General features: G+C 43.4%; 2 protein-coding genes across 7 annotated transcripts in view; one reads left to right on the top strand and one right to left on the bottom strand.

Moving 5' to 3' along the window:
- Positions 1 to 65: 65 nt before the first annotated feature.
- On the top strand, positions 66 to 9,479 carry LOC105200248 (mucin-5AC). 3 transcript variants are annotated; one of them, XM_011167710.3, is made up of 7 exons: positions 66 to 1,719; positions 2,663 to 2,949; positions 3,212 to 4,619; positions 4,934 to 5,145; positions 5,512 to 5,697; positions 6,186 to 6,384; positions 9,159 to 9,479. In XM_011167710.3, the coding sequence occupies exons 1-7, from the start codon at positions 1,683 to 1,685 to the stop codon at positions 9,296 to 9,298; spliced, it is 2,469 nt and encodes an 822-aa protein (XP_011166012.1). In that variant the 5' UTR covers positions 66 to 1,682; the 3' UTR covers positions 9,299 to 9,479. The 3 variants fall into 3 exon arrangements, with proteins under 3 accessions (XP_011166012.1, XP_039311077.1, XP_039311076.1); XM_039455143.1 differs by having other exon boundaries at positions 2,660 to 2,949; positions 6,186 to 6,327; XM_039455142.1 differs by having other exon boundaries at positions 2,660 to 2,949.
- Positions 9,318 to 19,662, bottom strand: part of LOC105200251 (serine proteinase stubble) — a 36,283-nt gene continuing 25,938 nt past the window's right edge. For all 4 annotated transcript variants that reach the window (XM_039455139.1, XM_011167718.3, XM_039455138.1 and 1 more), the window contains exons 2-9: positions 15,493 to 15,582; positions 13,034 to 13,965; positions 12,316 to 12,578; positions 11,767 to 12,115; positions 11,148 to 11,653; positions 10,764 to 11,061; positions 10,559 to 10,684; positions 9,318 to 10,475 (exon numbers count right to left, since the gene is read on the bottom strand). In XM_039455139.1, the coding sequence (XP_039311073.1) occupies positions 10,317 to 10,475; positions 10,559 to 10,684; positions 10,764 to 11,061; positions 11,148 to 11,653; positions 11,767 to 12,115; positions 12,316 to 12,578; positions 13,034 to 13,965; positions 15,493 to 15,574 (2,715 nt within the window). In that variant the 5' untranslated portion in view covers positions 15,575 to 15,582 and the 3' untranslated portion in view covers positions 9,318 to 10,316. The remainder of the gene's footprint in view (positions 10,476 to 10,558; positions 10,685 to 10,763; positions 11,062 to 11,147; positions 11,654 to 11,766; positions 12,116 to 12,315; positions 12,579 to 13,033; positions 13,966 to 15,492; positions 15,583 to 19,662) is intronic.

Below are 19,662 nucleotides of genomic sequence, written 5' to 3'. Positions count from 1 at the left end.
GCCCTCATTTTCACACATGATTTACTCTCGCATTCTGTGATACGAGCAAAAAAAAAAAGAAGAATCCTCAAAAATGGAATATGAACCCTCATTGTATAGTTACGTCCAAATCGCTAGGGTTCATCATTTGTCGCTCGCAAACGGACAGTTTGCGACTCGAGCATTCATCATCAAGCTTATCACCACGGGATTGTTCCCTTTCGACGTGTGCGCGCGCGTCCATAAACGTTCGGTGAACGACACACGATAAATATCGTGTCGACAGAGGAACGGAGGAGAATATGGTGCGCGACCCCGCGCGTCGATCGATCGGTTAACAATCGGTTTCGCGAGCGATGGTACGGAGCGGAAGACGAAGAAGGGACACGTAACGCACGCGAAGACATCGCGCCTGGCGTGCGCGGGATAATGATCCGCGGCGGCGGTGGCGGCGGCGGTCCCCATTGTTGGTTGCGCGCGTGTTCAGATCCTGAATTCTGGATTGCGCATTCAGCAGCCGTCGTCCGCGGGTAAAAGTCACCGGCGATATTACGCAATGCCTCATTCGCGGAGATCCTCCCACTTGGATCAGTCGAAAGCGGATCCTCGCCTCGCCTTCACTGCTGTACGAACGCCTCCTCCGTGCGGCCGCGCCGCCGACCGCCACTACCGTTATCGCGCGCGATAATATCCGCATATTTTCGAAGATTTGTTGGCCGGCGCGGATAGACGTGCGATCGCGCTGTCGATCGGCGAAGGAGAGAAGAATTTTCGGCTCGCTCGATTAACGTACGCCGAACGGGGTCGGTGCACCAGCGAACGGCGCGCCAAGTGGGGTACAAGGAAAAAAATAAAATAAATCGCCTTGCCACACACGAAGATCTGATACGCCTGTCTTTGATTAATTACAACTCGGTTATTTATTATTTAATGGAAGCGATCAATTTGCCGCGAGCAAACGATTGCTTTCCTTGATTTAATCAATGACCCTAATTTTATGTGCGACGCCGAAAATGGAATGATGTGACCGAATAACATTCTGAAGACATTCAGTTGCGTAACAGTATCTTCCGGCCGATCATTCACTGGTATCTATACTTGTCCCAAGGTGGAATCGTAATATCTTTGTCATTGGATTGCGAATAGAGCGCGTACGTACGCGCACGCACACATACATACGGGCACGTATTTCCGCGATGGTACACGAGATCGTAAATATAAGCACTGCAGATGAGCACGGTGCACAGCGGCATACTTCAAGATCCCCTTCCTGTCGAAACGCTGAGAGATCTCAAGTTTCTCTGAAAGAATAGAGAAGAAGAGCGGCAGGAAAAGAAATTGGCGGCTGGGAGGGAAACTATGTGCGCAATTTAACGGGGATTACGACCTTAGCCACTTGGGAAGTCGCGGTAGTAATCGGCGGTCTTCGAACGGGCCCCCTCAAGTACGGGCCTCGAGCGGGCCTCGCGCGCCTCGGACGGGCCCCTTGAGCGGGTCTTAATCGAACCACGGACCCCGACGAGCTAGGCGACCAGCCTAGCATACCTGATTCGCGCGTTCCGACGCGAGCCAGTCCTGACGTAGACCGCGGACGACTGAGGCTGATCCTAAGACTAGAACCGGCTAGATCGCGTCGCGGATTCCGTCTCCGGCTCGACGCATCACGATCGGAGCATCGAGAAGGAAGCAGCGTCCCGGAAACGATGGGAAAGCCGTTGCATCTGATTGTAATATTGCAGCGTACGTAAGGCCGATTACCTTGATTTTCGATTACTTTGCAATTTTTATTCGGCGAAGCGAAAAGTCTCTTGAGATCGTCTAAGACAGACAGTCCCCGCAAAGTAAATAAAGTTTGGAAATTTGTTTAATATTAACACTTCAAATAAACCGTATACGTATAAAAGTTGTGTGACTAAGATTTATTTGAGTATAGTTTTATTTAATGACATACTTTTTTTAAATTTATTTACTTTGTTTGTTATTAAAAATTAAATCAGTTTTTACAACATTAAGAAAAATTTCTCTTTTTTTGTTATTGAAGTACTTTAAGTATTCAAGATGATTTATATAAAGTTTTACTGCGATTGTCTATTCAGTTATTTTGTAAATAAATAAATATATTTTGTTTATTTCACAAAAATAATCTCTGTATTACAATGAAACTTTACACAAATTATTTTGAACATTTTAAGTACCTAAATAAAAAAAATTAAAATTTTTTTTTACTATTTCTTATTGAAATAATCTATTGTACTTCTTATTGAAATAATTTTTTATCTAGATAGAAAATCTCCGCCCAATTTTTTCTATTACTTTCAAATGCAATACAAAACAATCTGTAGTTTTTTCATCACTTTCTTAATGTTTTGAGATATGTCCTATACATCCTTAATAAGAAATTGAAGCCTCTCCTTTGAGTAAAGAAAGCAAAGAAAACAAATAAAAATATTTTTATCTCTCAATTTTATTTCTGTATTATACAGAAAGAGGGAAAGACAGAATTGTCTTATAAATTTCCAGAAGAGCCATGTTAAAATATGGTTGCAGTCCATGGAGGAAAGCAACGTTATTCGTGGGAAGACTTCAATTCAATTTAGAAAAACAGTTGACGCTGTACATAACGCGTCGAATTATGCAATGTAATGAATTTTAAAAGTTTCCCACTGATGCTATGTTGCAGCAGTGTCGTCCGCGTTCGCTTATAGGTACGATCCTTGGTATCGCGCGGACACGCAGCGTCCGGTCGACGTGATCACCGACGTCGTCAACGAGCTGGGGGTGAGAATCCTTCAGCAATATTCGACGCGTGGAAACGTCGCGTTCTCGCCCACGGGGGTTGCCTTCGTTCTGGCGGCGCTCTACGAGGGATCCGCGGGCAGAGGAAGTCAACAAATCGCCGAGGCCATAGGTCTACCACCCAACCGGGATGTTACCAGGATCGGTTTCAGGGACATTCATCGACGATTGCGAGTAAGTTCCCGCGCAACGCAAGCATTCGGACGAGACACCAGAAAGATATCTCTCTGCATGTCTTTCAAATATCTTTCGAAACTCTGATACATTTCGTACAAATCCAATTTACTCTAATTGCATAATTCGACATACTTTCCATCGAATGTAATCGTTGTTGAGAAACAAAACTGCTAGTGTTGTTATGAATAAAATTTGAATTTTTTTACAATATTATGAATAATCAGTTTCATACTGTGAATACATTGACGTTGATTTCAAGAGCTACCTTAACGCCGACGGCTTCCTGGGTGGATTGACGCTAAGTAGAGAGAACACCCGGCTCCGTCCCGAGTATGAAGACATTCTGAGGTTTTACGGCTTCGATCTGTCGAGTATCGAACAAGAAGCGAACGTTACCGTTAGCATGGGAGACTCAGCAGGTGTAACCGAACTTCCGACGTCCACGATCGGCTTAACCACGCTCCCGTCAGAGATGGTAAACACTGGGAATGTGCCGGACATGACGACGACAACATTAACGGGTGCTATCACGACGCTTCCTCCGGCTGGTGCGGAAACAACAGTCGTTCCATCGACCGCGACAGGCACTACTCAGCAAACTGTCACGACGACGGAACCAACGGGTGCAACCGGTGTACAATCGACATTGACTCCGATCACCACCGTTGGAACAGTTAATCAAAACGTGTCGCAACCGGCAAATTCCCCAACGACGATTGCTTCCGGCGAAAGTGTCCAGACTTCGACTACCACTGGTACGGAAACTGTTGCGGATTCGCCGAATACGATTACGCCGATGACAAACACAGACAGCCAAACGATTCCGACTACGACCGTAGTCGCTGTTAGCGGGGCCGCGACTTCGCCGACAGCCGCCGGTGATTCTGGAACAGGTTCCGCCGTTTCTAACGAGAATGTCGTTCCAATGTCGACGAGCGCGGGAACGACAACGACGACAGCCGCGGCCGACGCTGGCGCGACGGTACCGATGAGTACCGATGTCCAAGTACCTTCGACCTCCCCTCCGAATACCGAGGTACCAACGAATATGCCGGGAACGACAACGACGATCGCCGCGGATGCGAGTACCGACTCACTGGCGGCCGCGAGTACGATCGATGTCAGCATGACGCCCGCCAACGTACCTATTCCCAACGCGACCTTGAGTACCGTTACCATGAATTCGTTAACTACTGTGGTACCAGCGATCTCGAATAGCGCGAACGTGACTATCCCGAGTCCCGTTACCGAAACGATGATGGCGAACGGCGTTATATCGCAGTCGAGTACCGCGCCGTCGGTAGATACGTCGGCCGGGAATACTCTCGGAATGACCGCTGCGAATGACCCGGCAACGACGATGACGACGATGATCAATATTGACGACGCTATCGCGGTCAATTCTACGATGACGGCGATGGCGAACGCGACGTCGAGCGGTCCTGCTGGTAACGACCTCCCCCCAATCGCGAATTCTACGAGTCCTATGAATAATCAGACGACCGCATCTCTCGTGGATGAAAACACGATTTCGATGAATCGAAAGAGGAAAGATCTGGCAGACATAATTAACAGCAATACCGTTAAGGATGAATCAACGGACGGATCGCCGAATCTTCGCAAACGCGAAGCGAGAAGCCCGCGCGGATACTTCTCCAGCTATCCAGGTACGTCCAATTAACTTTTCAGAATTTCTTCCGATAAGCGTCGTAATACGAACCGAGAATCGCGATACGCGCGGACGGGTTCAATCTTTTCGATTTATCTGAAAAATTTCGGTTATTCGGTCACTAATATTTGTTATATGAATTATGCAATCGTGAATATTAAATTACCTCTTTAAAACGAGAATTATGAGATTGTAATAGGGATTGTCGTTTACATCCCATTTGTAAAGAAGCAATAAGGAAGAATTTTAAATAGAAGACGCTAAATGATTGATGAGATTCGATCTCCTATTTTTCGATCTCCTATTTTTCAGACGAAGGTATCTGGATGCAAAATCTAGAGATTTGGAAGTCGTATAACACAGTAAACCCGGCTGACTCTTCTATCGGAGATTCATCAGCGGAGATGTCGTTTTTGGTGAACGGCTGCGAGATTTCCTCGGTATCGGCTTCGAGATACATCGCCGTATTGCCCTTCGCATACTTCCCATCGTTGCAGGCTGTCGCCCTCGAGTTTCCTTTAGACGTAAGTGCCTACGTAAAAATTTATTAATCCAATCCATCCTCTTCCTTATTTTGAGGAAATTAAATTTGATTAATTTTTTTTTAATTTAAAATCTTTCCAATTATTAAAAATGTGAGTTGCGCGGTCCTAATTTACAATTAATCTTTGTTAATAAACTCAGTCCCTGAAGTTTATTTATTATTCTTTTCACAAATTAAAAATTTGATGCTCTGTACAGGCAAAGAAAACAATATTTTTTATAATAATATTTAAACAAATAGCCTCGATCGACGTGCAGTTGGTTCTCAGACATATAAACTATTCTAAAGTTTAGCTTCAACTGAATACAAAAGATAAGGGATCCCTGCTATTTTCTTAACATTCAAGGATCCCCGATACAACATTATACTTTTCATGCCCACGGATAAAACGGACACGCATCGTCTGGCGAGGGATCTCAGCGGAAAGCCATTGAGATTGTTGAGGAAGCGATTACAGCCTACTTGGGTCAGGGCCACTATACCCTCGTTCATGCTGCGCGGTTTTGTCACACTGACGTCATTTCTGCAAAGGGTAAGCGGGTAATTCGTCGTCCTCTTCGTCGCCAATGTCCCACCGACGTGAACGCCGAATAAAAAAGTTATTCCGAATTTACGTCCAACCGCGCATGAAGGTGTCGTATAGTTTTCCGTAGTTTCTACAGTTTCTTATTATTAAAGATTTTCATTTCAAAGATCCAGTGACATTAAAAAGTTTCTACAGATCTGAATTCAGTTGTTTTATCATTACGTTCAATCGTCGAGTATCAATTGAATTGTAAATCGCGTCTTACTTTGTCCGCTTGTTCATTTGCAAATTATTTTCTCGAGCCATCACACATAATTCTGAATATAACAGAACGACACATCTTCCTAACGTTCCGTGAGTACAGAGGGATTGAGATTGAGGAAGGAAGAGTCAAGATTATTATCGACACATATGCGTGACTTGTGTATATTTGCATCGAGGTTTGCGCAATCTCTCTAAGTGATCTTCCTTTCCTCTACCTGCTTCTTTCGCAGCTTGGAATCCTGGATGTGTTCGAGCCGAGAGTGGCCGATTTATCGCCCATGACATCCGATCTCGGGGTATACGCCAGGGATGTGCAACAGAGTATAGGGGTCAACATAAGGAATTATATGAAGCCCGACCGGACCCATTCTCGTGAGTCGCCTAATGTCGTTCCACCTCGACGGGACTATTATCGATATCTGCCGCCAGGTTCTTTTTACTCTCTTACGCTTTTCATGCACTATCGCACTCTCCTTTCAATTACCCCGTAACGGTAACCGTTTCCACACGTGTAATTGCATCCCTCCGTCCTTTTAATGCGGACGTCCTGAGTCCAATTTATATAATTTTGCGCTCTACGTGTATAATCATTAGCATTTGCCGTATTCCTTTATTTCTTAATTATATATTTTACTTTTGTTTTTTTTTTGTCGCTCTTCTTTTGCCGCTTGTAAATTGCTTCCTCCTGCCGGTAAATGTAATGATATAGCGCTCTCGGTGCGTGAACCGAGTATCCGAGTACCCGTTCATCGATCAGGTGCACGAGTTTATTCAATCGGCTTTTCATATATTTCACATTATCATATGTATATTTGACACATTACTCGGTATATCATTAATTGCTATTTCGCCACGTTCTGCCGTTTTCGATAACGTTTCACGCGGTATATTATATTATCGCTCGACAATTTGATACGAGTAATTACGGTACGCTAAAATTAATTTGCCTTGGGTCCACATCCGAAATTAGCGAGCGATGGGGACCGTTCGGCCCCGACCGGAAGTTAACAGGCACCGAATGCGTACACGGGTGATTTAATTTGTCGTGGAAGAGGGAAACGAACAGCGATGGAGCAGCGACGCCGCGCCGCGACTCCCAGGCCGCCGTCGCCGCCGCGTCGGAGATAATGTTCGAAGAGATAATTACGTTGACGCAATATCCGGTATTAACGAGTGAAATTACGAAGTTTCACGCGCGCGCGCGCGAGCGCGGCTCGCAAGTACTCTCCAGAAGCGTAATTTGCCCACATAATTTGTAAACGACGGCGGCGTGACAATGCCGCCCCTCCACGCGCGCGTGAACACGCGTCTGACAACGGCCGGCCGTTACTACTGCCGCTCGTTTCTTCATTTTCTTTTTTTTTCTTTTCTCTCTTCTTTTCCCTTCCGTCCGATCCGTCGCTGCTCTTCCTTTTAAAGAGCGTGCCGCTGAATCTTCATTACTTAACGCCAACTGTCTTTAACGATGACGAGCGCTTCCGCACTTCGAAACGTTGTCGAAGTTACCATTGCGTTTTCAGAATTACACGGGGACGTTTGCGAGCCTCGTTTAAAATTGAGAAACCGTGGGAGGCGAATGTCAAGCCGTTAATTTACGATACGTACGTCTTCACGATAATTGTGCCGAGTATTAATCTTTATCTCCTCGATGCATCATGAAATTGCAAATTATCGCCGTTAATTTAGCAGATAATTCGCGGTTGAACACTTTTCTAAAAAGACACACACCTATTTCTGTAAGTTTCATGTAATTTACAGGATTTAATTCTAACGAATTATGATGCAATCGCGAGATGGACCGTGTTCGCAAAAACACGAGTTTCGAGGACGAATAGCTAAGCAATATCTATTTTCACACCACTAGGCGAAGCTTCAGGCAAAATTATCGATCGCCGTTGGAAATATTCTCAGTATTGTTGTTCAGTTCACTGAATTTAATTGCTGATATCCTGCCCGAGTCCGTAAAGGAAGTCAATAAAAAGACCTTGCGCCATCTCTTTTTACATTCACCGAGGATTTCTGAATCGTCATTGCAAGTATTTCTATGAAATTATTCTTTTGGCTATTTACTAAATTATTATTATTTTTTTTAATAAGTACGAATTATGCGATAGAATATTTAGAAGACAAGAGATTACACTTTACTTTCAGATTATCATTTGTACTCTTCTTACATTACATCATTAAACTATATTTTAAAGTGATACAACGGGATTCTTTGCTCATACAGTTAGAATAACAGTTAAATAAAAACTTTCATTAAGTTGATAATGGCAGTCGTTGAAAAAAATTTAAATATCGTTTTTATTGCGCTGTTTACACTTCTCCGTCGTTTATGCCATTACATTCTTCTGTTTTATGTAAAAAAAAAAAAAAACTGTCATACCGTCGTAAAAATACGAGAGCAAGAAGTTTTGTCAACTCAGTGAAAGGAAGGACGCGCGCATTGGAAGTCAATGAACTGAACATCTAGAAATCTAAAGATTGTCCTGCGATGCATCACATCTGCCAGTCGCTTTGCGAGCCGAGAAAACGCTGTGCAAAATAAACGCCAATTCCTCAAGCGCGAATTGTTATCAACAATTTTTGTTCAATTTTAAAACGGATAAGATCATTCTTCTATTATATATTTTATTACTTTAAATTTAAAACTTTATAGGAGTTTTGCAATTACATTAAAAAGATTTTACAATTATAAAAAAAAATCATAACAATGTATATAGTGTCTTTTCTCTGATGCGCGAGAAAATATATATAGCTTTGATCTCTTGCAAACTATTAATTACATTGGCCATCTATACATCTTATAATATTTTTCCGTTACAATTTAAACATCCTCCTATAATTCCTCAGCACTACGTAGAATAGAAAGTATTAGCTTTGTATTATGCGCTTACTTTATTTTCGCGCAAACTGTTAAAAACTTGCATTTTTAAACCCCTTAATTCACATAGATTTATTTGTAAATATTTTTATTTACAAATTTATCTTCTGAGTACTGAGTACACTGAGTACTGATATTACTCTGGAAAGCTAATTTTTTAATTTTATTTTTCATAATATATAACGTGCATAGAAATGTAAAAATATTTATAACATTTTGTGTTAAAAGTATTTTTAAATATTATAAATATTTTTGATATTTTCTGTAATGAAAATAATTCTGTATAAAAGTTTACAAAATAATTATAAATTTCTTTTAGGCAATGGTCTGTTTGAGAGAGCCGGGCCTGAACCCTTTACAGCGCTGCATCCCTTCCTTTATTTCATCGTCGACACCGAGACTTCAGTGAGTCTAATCACTGGTCGAGTGGACGATCCGCTTAATTCGAGAATATTGTAGAAACATAATCTATAGTTTGTTAAGGTTTAAATAAACACTCGTTTATTTGACGATACTTATAAATAATTTTATAATGTGAATTTCTCCTATTAGTTCGCACACAGTTATTATCAAGTACACGCAATTAATATTGTGCTCTGTACAAATTCCTATTTGTAAATAAAGAAAATATAAAAGATAAGAGAGTGGCAGTGAGCGTAACTTTAAATGTATAGGATTGAGCATTTGGAAAAATATTCCAAGCTATCTCACGCCGTACAGTAAAGAGAGTAAACTTTCTATACAGCTCGCTAATTAATAAAAGCAGATACTTATCGTGCGCTTCTTTTTGCGAAAACTATAAGAATCGAGATCACGATTCTTAATCAATGACAATTCATATTTTTCTTTAGCTCTGATTGCATTTGTCTACACTATAGGATCGACAGTGTCTGGCTTTGAAACTGGTTTTACAACGATAAAACATGCGGTGTTTATGTAATTTACAAATCGACGATTCTTCATTCCTTTCCAGTGTATGTGTGTTCGTGTATACATATATATGTGTGTATGTGTATCATATTTCCTATTCGGAGGCAAAGTGGCAAGAATGATAACGATATATCTTCGAAATCTATCGAACTACTCCTTTGATCTTTTTATTACACAACTCAGACTTCCCTTGTTTACTTAGCCTTAATCTAGCAAATATATTATTTCCTTACTTACTTTTATGTATAAATACAGTTCAGTGTGCTGCTACAATGCACGAGATTTCACATACGTCACTAATATATATAAATATATATAAATATATATATGTTTATATATGTAGCAACTTTAATAGGATCTTTATTCCATGAGTGGCAGTGTAAATGCAAATAAATAAATGCAAACGATAAAAAAGGCGTATTTTCACTCGCGTGAGAAATCTAAGATAATGTCTTTTGATATCGCACGAGACGACACCGCGAATCGCTTATTCGCGTGATGAATTTCATTCGAATATAAGAATTATATCACTTGTCCGTCGAGTGAATCAAGTGACGTTCTTCAAAATCCATGGTACAAACTTGGATATCCGCGTGCAGACGCCCGGTAAGTTGGCCTCCGCGCAACCGATGCCCCAGGATATGATACCAGCGAGAAAGTATCTGCCATCCTTTCCGCGAACCTGCAGAGGTCCTCCGGAGTCGCCCTGTGTGATGCAAGAACGCAAAGGAAATTTTGACGAACATGAACGAGCGAGTTTAGTTCGATTATAGGCACGCACGCACGTACCTGACACGAATCCTGCCCGCCGGTCTCGTAACCGGCGCAGAGAAAAATGTCTGGTATGAACTCGTGTCTGCCGGCCCTCAAGAACATCGACTTGCACCTGTCGTTGCTCACTATCGGCACGGAAACCTCGAAAGGGAAAATAATTCAAGTCGGAGAAGTGCTGCACGTATCCTCAAAGGATTTAATCGTCATAAACGATAATTACCTCCTGCAACACCGAGGGCAGCGTTCCACCCTCGCTCAACCTTCCCCAACCGGTGACCGTCGCGTTCTCCCCGATCAGAAGGTCGTCCGTAGCCGGCAGGCAAATAGGCGAGATGTGCGCGGCGAACGTCAAGGAACTCTCGAGTCGCACCAGCGCGAGGTCGTACTCGTACGTGAAGAAGTTGTACTTGGGATGCACGACCTTCTTGGCGACGCCGCGCTCCACGTAGGGCAGCCGCTCTTGCACGGACGAGAAATCGTACTCGCCGACTCGTATTCGGATTTGCGATGTCAGCAAACTGTAACGGGACGGGATTTAACGGGTGGCACGTTGCAACCAAAATGATACAAAAAAAAAAGAATCAGGGTGTAAGAAGATACTCACTCGTCGACGCAGTGGCCCGCGGTGGCGATCCAATTCTCGTTTAGCACCGCTCCGCCGCAACGGTGAGTACTCGAGAAGCCGAAGAAGGAGGTCCTACGTACGGACACTTGCCAGGGCCACCGACCGAACGACGCGTCCTTGCCGCCGACGATCCTCGTTTCCGGCCGCGGGAATAGCGGCGGTACACCGCACTGCATATTTTTGCTCTCGTCAGCGGCCGCGACCGTCATCACCGAGCCCGTCGCCTTCTCGTTCGCCGCCTCCTCGGTGGTTGACGTACCTTGAGTCGTGACGATGCTCGTGCTGCTCGCGCTGGTCGTGCTGCTCGTGGTCGTCACCGTTGCCATCGCTGTCGTCGGATTGGTTGTACCGCTCGCGGAGGACAATGTGGACGGCGTCGTGCTCTGCATTGTGGTTTTCTTCGTTGGCCGCGGCCTAGTTGAAGTCTCCAAGTGGGACGTCGTTATGTAATGCGCCGAACCCAAGGGCTTCTGATATTCGGTGCTCTACGAAACAGGAAGCATCACAAAATTAACGCATTAATATTATATATTAAGATCTAATTGTTTTCCCAAAGTTATAATAAAGATGTATTTATAAAGAGAAAACGCGGATGTACCTGTTGCGATTCGGTTGGCTTTAGGCTCGGTCGCGGTGGAAAGTTTTCCGGCCCATTTTGTAGAAGACTGGGACTGTCGGTCCAGTGTGGCTTCAAGGATGGTTTAGGTGGTGTCCAGCTGTTCGACCAGACATGGGAATTCGTGCTTAAAGACGGCGTTCGTACCGTTTCCGGCACGGTAATCGCGGTTATCGGTTTGGATGACGAAGATGACGACGACGGTGAGGAGAGCGATGTTGGCAAGGATGACGAGAATGAGGACGATGCCGAGGACGGTTTTTGTTTTGTGACGAACGCCGGTTCCGTGGTCACTTGCCAGTGAGAGGTTTGTGGCACGGATCCGGCTGCGCTAGAATGAAAGATAAATTTTAAGTTGGGCTCGTTACGCAATATATGTAAATATGACGTGTGTACCTAGCGCGAAAACGGTAATACAACGTTGTAAATCTTTTTCGTGTTAATACAAAAAGTATATTGTTAAAAGAAAAGCGATACATTTACATATGTATTGCAGCTTAAATGGATACAGCTTAAAAACGAGTTACATACCTAGTAGAAGGCAATCTGGAGTATGTCGGCCTGACAGTCGTCGTCGTCGACGTTTTTGTGGTCAGTACCCAGTTGGGTCTCGAGATAAAATTCGGTCTATGATCTGGTTGATTGCTTATCGGCCGATAAGTGGTCGTTTTGATTGAAAAGTACGGCTTCGAGAAGTCCGTCGACGATGGTTTCGACTGTACTGGCTTGGTTGCCCAATGTGGCCTTTCGGTGTGCACGAAATTCAAACCCGGATGCGGCTCTTTTCCCGTTTCCTGGCGAAAAATCGATACTCCATTAAACCGCTTATATCGCGCTGAAAATAACAACTTCGCTAGCTGCGACGTAAATATTTTCTTGGCCACACGTATTAGTTAAAGAAATTTTATTTTTTATTTTAAATTTCAAATATTGATCTCAGCATTTCTAATTCGTTCTTTTAATAAATACAGTGGACGAAGAAAGAAACATTCGCTGGCACGAACACTAGAGAAGACACATCAAATGAGTGTTTTAGTTATTTTTACGTTTGCATAATTTTATTATAATTGATTATTGAAATGAGGAAAGAATCAACCTTGAAAATTAGGTGTCCAATTAAAAAGTGAATTTTTTTCAATGACATGAAAATAATGTTACATAAGAATGCCTTTGTAAAGTCATCTCGCTGAATCACGAGTTATAATCATAGAGTCATCGCGAGTTACAATAATAAAATTTCCTTCCTTACGCTTTCAATGACGGAATTGACATTCGGTCGATTTATCGTCTCCTGCACGCTGAGATCGGCGTCTTCGGTCTTGCCATCCTCCGGCCGCGACTCAAAGGGCCTTTGATTGCCCGGTTTACCCGGTTTACCCTGTTTGCTCGGCTTGCTCGAACCAACGACCTCATCGTCGGCGTGCTCCTTCCCCGGCAAGCGTACTATTAGAGTGTTGTGCGTCTCTAGTTTGTCCTTGAAACCCGGTTGGCTCTGAGCAAGCGACGGTTTCTCGCTCGGCGCTCCGTCGTTCGGCCTGGTCTTGTGATGATGAGAATGACCCGCGTGATGACCCGGTCTCTTCGTCGGTCTTTCCTGCGGTCTCTTTTCCGCCCACGTGTTCGTTGATGCGGAGGACACCGCGGGGGTCTGCAGGACGTCGACGTCGTGCTCGGACGTTGGTTTGGCGTGCGGCCTCTTCTGCAAGGGCCTCCCGGCACCGTGCGAGTACGGTTTCATCGGTCTGGTCGAGCTTCCGCCGTAACCGTGGGATCCCGAGAAGTGATGGAGATTTGGCTTCGTGGTGCTCGACGCTGTTGAGGAGAAGCCCAAGAGAGAAGTCGATGTCAGTCTGATGGTCTCGTTCCCCGTTGGTTCCAAGAGTACACCTGGCCTGAGTGTACTCGTACCGTCGTGCTGCTGTTGTTTCTGCTGCTGCTGCTGCTGCTGCTGCTGCTGATGATGATGATGATGATGATGATGAGGAGGAGAAGGAGAAGACTGATGAGAGGCACCTATCGTGTTTACCGTCGTGTTGTGAACGCAGCAACTGCCGAACATGAAGGTATCCACGCATACACCCACGTGCGTTCCCTCGGACTTGATGCACTCCCACACGAACATACACGTGCCTTCCTTCTCCGAACCGGGCACTCTACAGGGTTTTGGAGTGATTTTGTAACCTGAATGGAATGAAAAAGAGATCGACTATTCCAGGCGTTCCATCCTTTCGACGAGCGACGCGGCGCGGCGGCGGAGAAGCTCTGGACCTTGGACTACGTCAGTGTTAAGAATCCCGAGCCGACAAACAACGAATATCTCATTTATTGCCTGCAGTTCTCCGTTAAACGTAACTGACTTTAATCTCACGTCTCCATTACATATATTTCTCACGTCAGAGTCCGAAGTCAGACAGCGCGTGTAACGTTAAATGCGCGATGAAAGCGCGCTAACGTCGATCATACTGTCTCGACGAATTTAACAGCTTATAATTTCGCGAGAGACCCATGTTTCTATCCACGCCCTCCGAAAAATCGGGCGAAACCCGCCCCCGGGGTAACGATTTATTACACGCATTAAATCTGACGGGCGTACCAAAGGATGACGTCACGTGACACCGTGTCGCGAGGTACACCTCACGATAGGTCATACCGTACGCTCGACAATTAGATTATTAGACTGTCTTGCACGTTACACATGGGGTCTACCTCGCCGTCAAGTTCGGTGAAAGTGTACCACTTGTCGAAGCACGCGTGAGAGATCGTGTAAAAAAAAAAATGAAACTTAATAACTGGAAGGAGTACGTAGACCCGGCCCGAGTCATTAACCGAGTCATGGTAAGGCTCGGGTAACGTAAATTACGACCGCGGCGATGTAGGAGCTTCACGCAGTCGCTTTCACCGCTAGAAACACGATCGTGTCAGCCTGTATCGCGAATTGCGTTACGTTATAAAAGGGAAGTGTCCACGTTGGGAAGGAAAATTTTACGCTACTGCAGTCTCCAAAAGAAATTAATCATTTTCGTCGTTCTCCGGCCAAACACTCGGATCTTGTTACAAAAAAAAAAAAGATAAATTATGCAAGTTAACATTAACTCCGTATTGTTATATATACATATTTCAATTTATTATTGATTACTTGGATGGAGAAATTACGGAGCGTGTACGTCTGTACGTAATTTGAATATTCGCAGCCGTGAATTTTCGCCGGCAAAAGCTCACGGCTGACTGCGCGGGCCAATTGTCTGGGAACGGGAAAAAAATATATATAATAGATAAAGAAGCTTCTCCCTTCGGTCGGGGATTCGTCGAAATAAAAAGAAAGTAGCGTCTTCTTTCGCTTTTCTTTTCTCACGCTCGTGCACGACCGACTGCACCTTGACCGAGTTCTCCTTCCAATTAAGCGTTATACATTTAAGGAGAACCTTCGAGCGGGAGAAGGATGCCGCGCAAAGGGAGGACGCGCGCGAGAGGAAGACAGGGAGAAGGAAAGGGAAGCGAGGAGAGGAGATACGGCAGCTGCGTTCGATCGCTCGAAAGTACGTGCGGAAGAGACGACGCGACGAGAGCGCGAGAGGGAAGAAAGCGGGGTGGGTGGGTGTCAGCGGCCGAAAAAAAAAAAAGACGTACAGTTGCTACAGAGGGAGTATCCGCCGCGAAGAGGATACCGAAAACGGGCGCGTTTAAATCACCAAAAGGAATATTACTGACTGTGACCTCGATTCAGCGTACTGAGAGACCTGGCGATGCCCGACCACCAGAGAATCGTGGCCACGTAACCGATCCACCGCATCCTGATCCCTGGAAAAAGAAAAAAAGGGAAAAACGTTATCGTTATTCGGTTGCCCCGGCATATCGTCCGGTGGCTACTTATCGTCATCGTCACGTGTCAATTTAGATCAGCGCTTTCCTCCCCGGGGAGACGTGTAAATCTCGGGAAGTCACGCGAGCCGCGCGATGTTGCTAACGGCCGCGCTCTACTACGTCGATTGCAGCAGACAGGCAGTATAAATTTTGTAATTCTATATATTAAGAGCTTGTCAGCGGCATGCGAGCGTCTATATACGCTCACTCTTTCGTCGCGTCCATTGTCTATTGTCTGCCACGTCTGCGCTCCTTTCTAGTTCACTTTCCCGTTGCACGCTTCTCGAATTAACCCTTTCCGAGAGACGCATCTAATCCCATAAACGCGCTTTTTCTCTCTCTCTCTCTCTCTCTTTCATGTCAGTGAAATTATAAACGAATAAGTAAATCGTTACGTACGAGCGTATCGCGAAGCTCACGCAAGTATCGTAATTTCTTGCATATCTTCCAAATGGCTTTAATCTATATAACATGATGACTACTTATAAGAAAGGAATACTAACTGCGTGCGTTTCAAGTTCCCCGCACTGTGTATTTGCTTTCAACGATGCCTTTTCCGAGACAACGAGATGAGAGAGGAGAAGAAGGTAAGAGTAACATGATAGAGTAAAATTTGCATGTTCACTGATATAATACTTGATCAAAGATCGTTTAGAATCTGATACCTTTCGTCCGATTTATATTTAAATTGAGAAGAGTTCGAAGTAAGAATAAAAGTATCTATTTTTAATAAATTCAACTTTAGATTTCAGATTTAACATAGATGAATTAAAAATAGATCCGACAAACTTTAAATTTATTCCAATGTCATTTTATGTCTTTTAATTATTTCGCCAGTACGCATCAAACGATTTTTGATATATGCTTTCGTGAATCTTTTTGTTTAGTTTACGGTTAAAAATTTATGGCTTAACGTTACAACTGTAGAGCGGATTCGGCGAACATATCACCATCACGCGCAGCGTATAAACCATGAGGACGAGATTTTGAGGATCGTACAAAGAATTCTTGATTCCTAGCCTATCGTTTTGCTGGCAACGATTCGAGATCGCCGATGGTATTTGGACGGCGCGACAGGTGCATCGGACGCGCGCTAAAACGCATCGGCAGGAACAAAAAAGGTACTCTGGACCGACTTGTCACCGAATTCTGGCCCAGCATTCCAGGTCATCGACGCAAGCGTCGCTCGCTTTCGAATGCCCGATCGAGAATACCATCTTGGAACCGTGTGCTGTCTCGTCATCATCATTGGAATTATCTTCATCGACGCCCTGCGTTCCGAATATTCCTCGCATTCTTGAAAAAATATATATATTCAACGGTCGCGGATAAAAGGTGCCTGTGGAAAACCAAGATATCCATTCCCTCGTGTACAATTATTTTACATCATACGCTACACTCGTCGCTCGTACATCTTTCTCTCGGTTATTTCTTTTGTCAAGCGGATATTTTCCCTTTATATAAAACTAGATCCTTTGTAACTTCCTTCGAATCGGAGTATGAGAAATAGGAGTTTGCATCCCTAATACGACTCTATCGGAGGCATCGCACCTTGCGTAACTTTTGCGGATATAAAAATCCCGAATGCGCGTCTCGGGATAACTTTCTCGATATCTATGATAAAATAGTACAAGTTGGATACGTTCTGACAAATGGATATTCCTTCTCCTGCCAGAATTTACATTCATACTCCCAGCTCTTACATAAAAATAGAATTATGAAAGATAAAAATTTTTTCAAACTTTTCTCTTTTAGACTATCAGTTACATTATTTACGAGAAATGGGTTTACTTACACGAAAAAAAAAAAATTAGTATCAAATTAACAAATCATTGTTTCATGTATAAGAAAAAATATAAAATCTTCTTGGAAGAATCTATAATCTTAAACAGACATAATTTGCTAACAAGAAATTTTTTTCTTTAGATAAGCAAATTATGTTTAAGATTATAAATTCTTCCAAGAAGATTTTATATTCTTGCTTATATATAAAACAATGAATTGTTGATTTAATACTAATTTCTTTTTCTATGTAACACTCGCGTCAAAATAAAGATTTCAAACGGAAACTCAAACGAACGAACACTTAATTTAAGTTACACAATTTTTCATTTCTTTTTTTTAATGATTTATTTTTATACTTGAACAGAAGAAGTAATCACGCGTGTTAGAAATGATATCCGGCTTTTCTACGTAAACTACCGTTGTAAAATCGGGTCTATGGTGTCTACTTCTACGTGCTTGAGATAGCGCTCGCGCCGGAGGCCGCTCTGGGACAAGGTCAAGAAGCAGAATATAGAACTGTCGCTGGCGACTTCTCTCACTGCACCGATAGCTGCGGTCGCTGCCACTTGAGGCAGAACATGTACCAAGGACGAGCAAGAAGAAGCGCCAGATGACCCAGTGATCGCGGATTTCAAATCGCATTTAGCGATCTCCTCATGACCGCGCCGAGAGACGTATAAGAGAGTTACATACGTCGTCGATAGCGGATTTAGCTGCAATAAGCCTAAGAGCTCGCATGTTAAAGGGGCTAAGACTTTAAAAGGCTCTCTATAAAAGGAAGGAAACGCGAAGTAATATTTATAATGATCAAACTTCTAGTTCGCCAGGGCATTTTTGCGTCTGGATAAATACGCTCAAATAAAAAAGTTGCACGAGACGCATGCGCGTATACGTCATGTACGGGAACGCCATAAAATTGTGCCGCTCGTAAATATGACTCTCGATCTGCTGTCAATAAGCTGCCGTTAATAAAATGATTATGTGAATAAGCCACGCGAGATTTACACAGCCGTAGCTGCTGTTGTTTAATTAAAATATTTGGAAATGTGCGAGACGGGCAGCAATTCCAACACTCGATCGCTCGATTTTTGCACGCGGTTCCAAGCCGTATATTTACCAACGTCGGATTTAAAGAACGAATCAGTCAAGTGCAGGTCCATTAGCATTCGCGGTCGTGACGAGATTTCGTAATGCCCCAGGATCTTTCCTCTGTTGACTTCCCAGTTCTCAGGCACGTGCCACGTGACGCGTGAGATGTGTACACGACTATTCGAAAGAGACACCGTATACCCTATAAGTCTAGCACAACTCTTTATGCTCCTTATATACGTACAAACAGACTTTGTTGCATTTTTCATGCGTTGCACTTTTAATATCGCATTATAAGGGACTCGTTACAATTAATGTTAATAATGTTGAGAAATGATAGCAATTAGCAGCGATAAAGCAATGCAATCGTGTTATAAATACATTAAGTGCAGTGATCATTGCAATTGCAAACTAATATCCGCTGAACAATAATCAAGATGTGGGAACACGCAACTCGATGTGTTGCAAGGTAATGGTACATGTGACGAACGAGGTCGAATGTAGGAAAAACGAATCCTGTCTCGCGGTAAAATGCAGGAACGTGTTCATTGTTTAGGATTATTTCGCGTCTACATGCTCCTCGAGAAGAGCATTCCGCGGCGATAGCTGCGTTCCCAACGCACGTCACCTACCAAAGAAATATTCCGTAACGACTAGCGGTCATCATAGTTACTCGTCTTCTCTCATTTCTGCTTAATCGTTCTCATCCGACAGCAAATGCATCTCAAGATTCTCACGTTCGTAACAAGTTCACGCGACCTATTCGCGTTCCGTTTGGCCGCGTGTCTTGCGTTAAAAACAAATGTCTAAAGAAGCTTCATAACGCTCGTAGAAGACTGGAGAATCAAAGAGATTCTTCGATTTTGCAATACGATTGCATTGCTAGCATAGCTTTAACCGTTGCAATTAATTCATCGACTCGCATTAATCAAAAGCACGATAAACTTCCATGTATAAAGTAATATTAAACATGTAAAACATGAGAAATCGAATGAAAATTATGATATCTAGCTGCTATTGTCTATCTTGCATCAGCATAAGGCTTTATGTTTAAGGGAAATTAAATAAAAAAGAAAATTTTTTAATATTTTACTTTCACTTCTTCAGCTATTAGATTAAAACTTTGCAAAGTTTATATTAAAA

This window comes from Solenopsis invicta, chromosome 11 (assembly GCF_016802725.1).
Source record: "Solenopsis invicta isolate M01_SB chromosome 11, UNIL_Sinv_3.0, whole genome shotgun sequence".
Lineage (NCBI taxonomy): Eukaryota > Metazoa > Arthropoda > Insecta > Hymenoptera > Formicidae > Solenopsis > Solenopsis invicta.
This window is presented reverse-complemented; position numbering and strand designations above follow the sequence as displayed.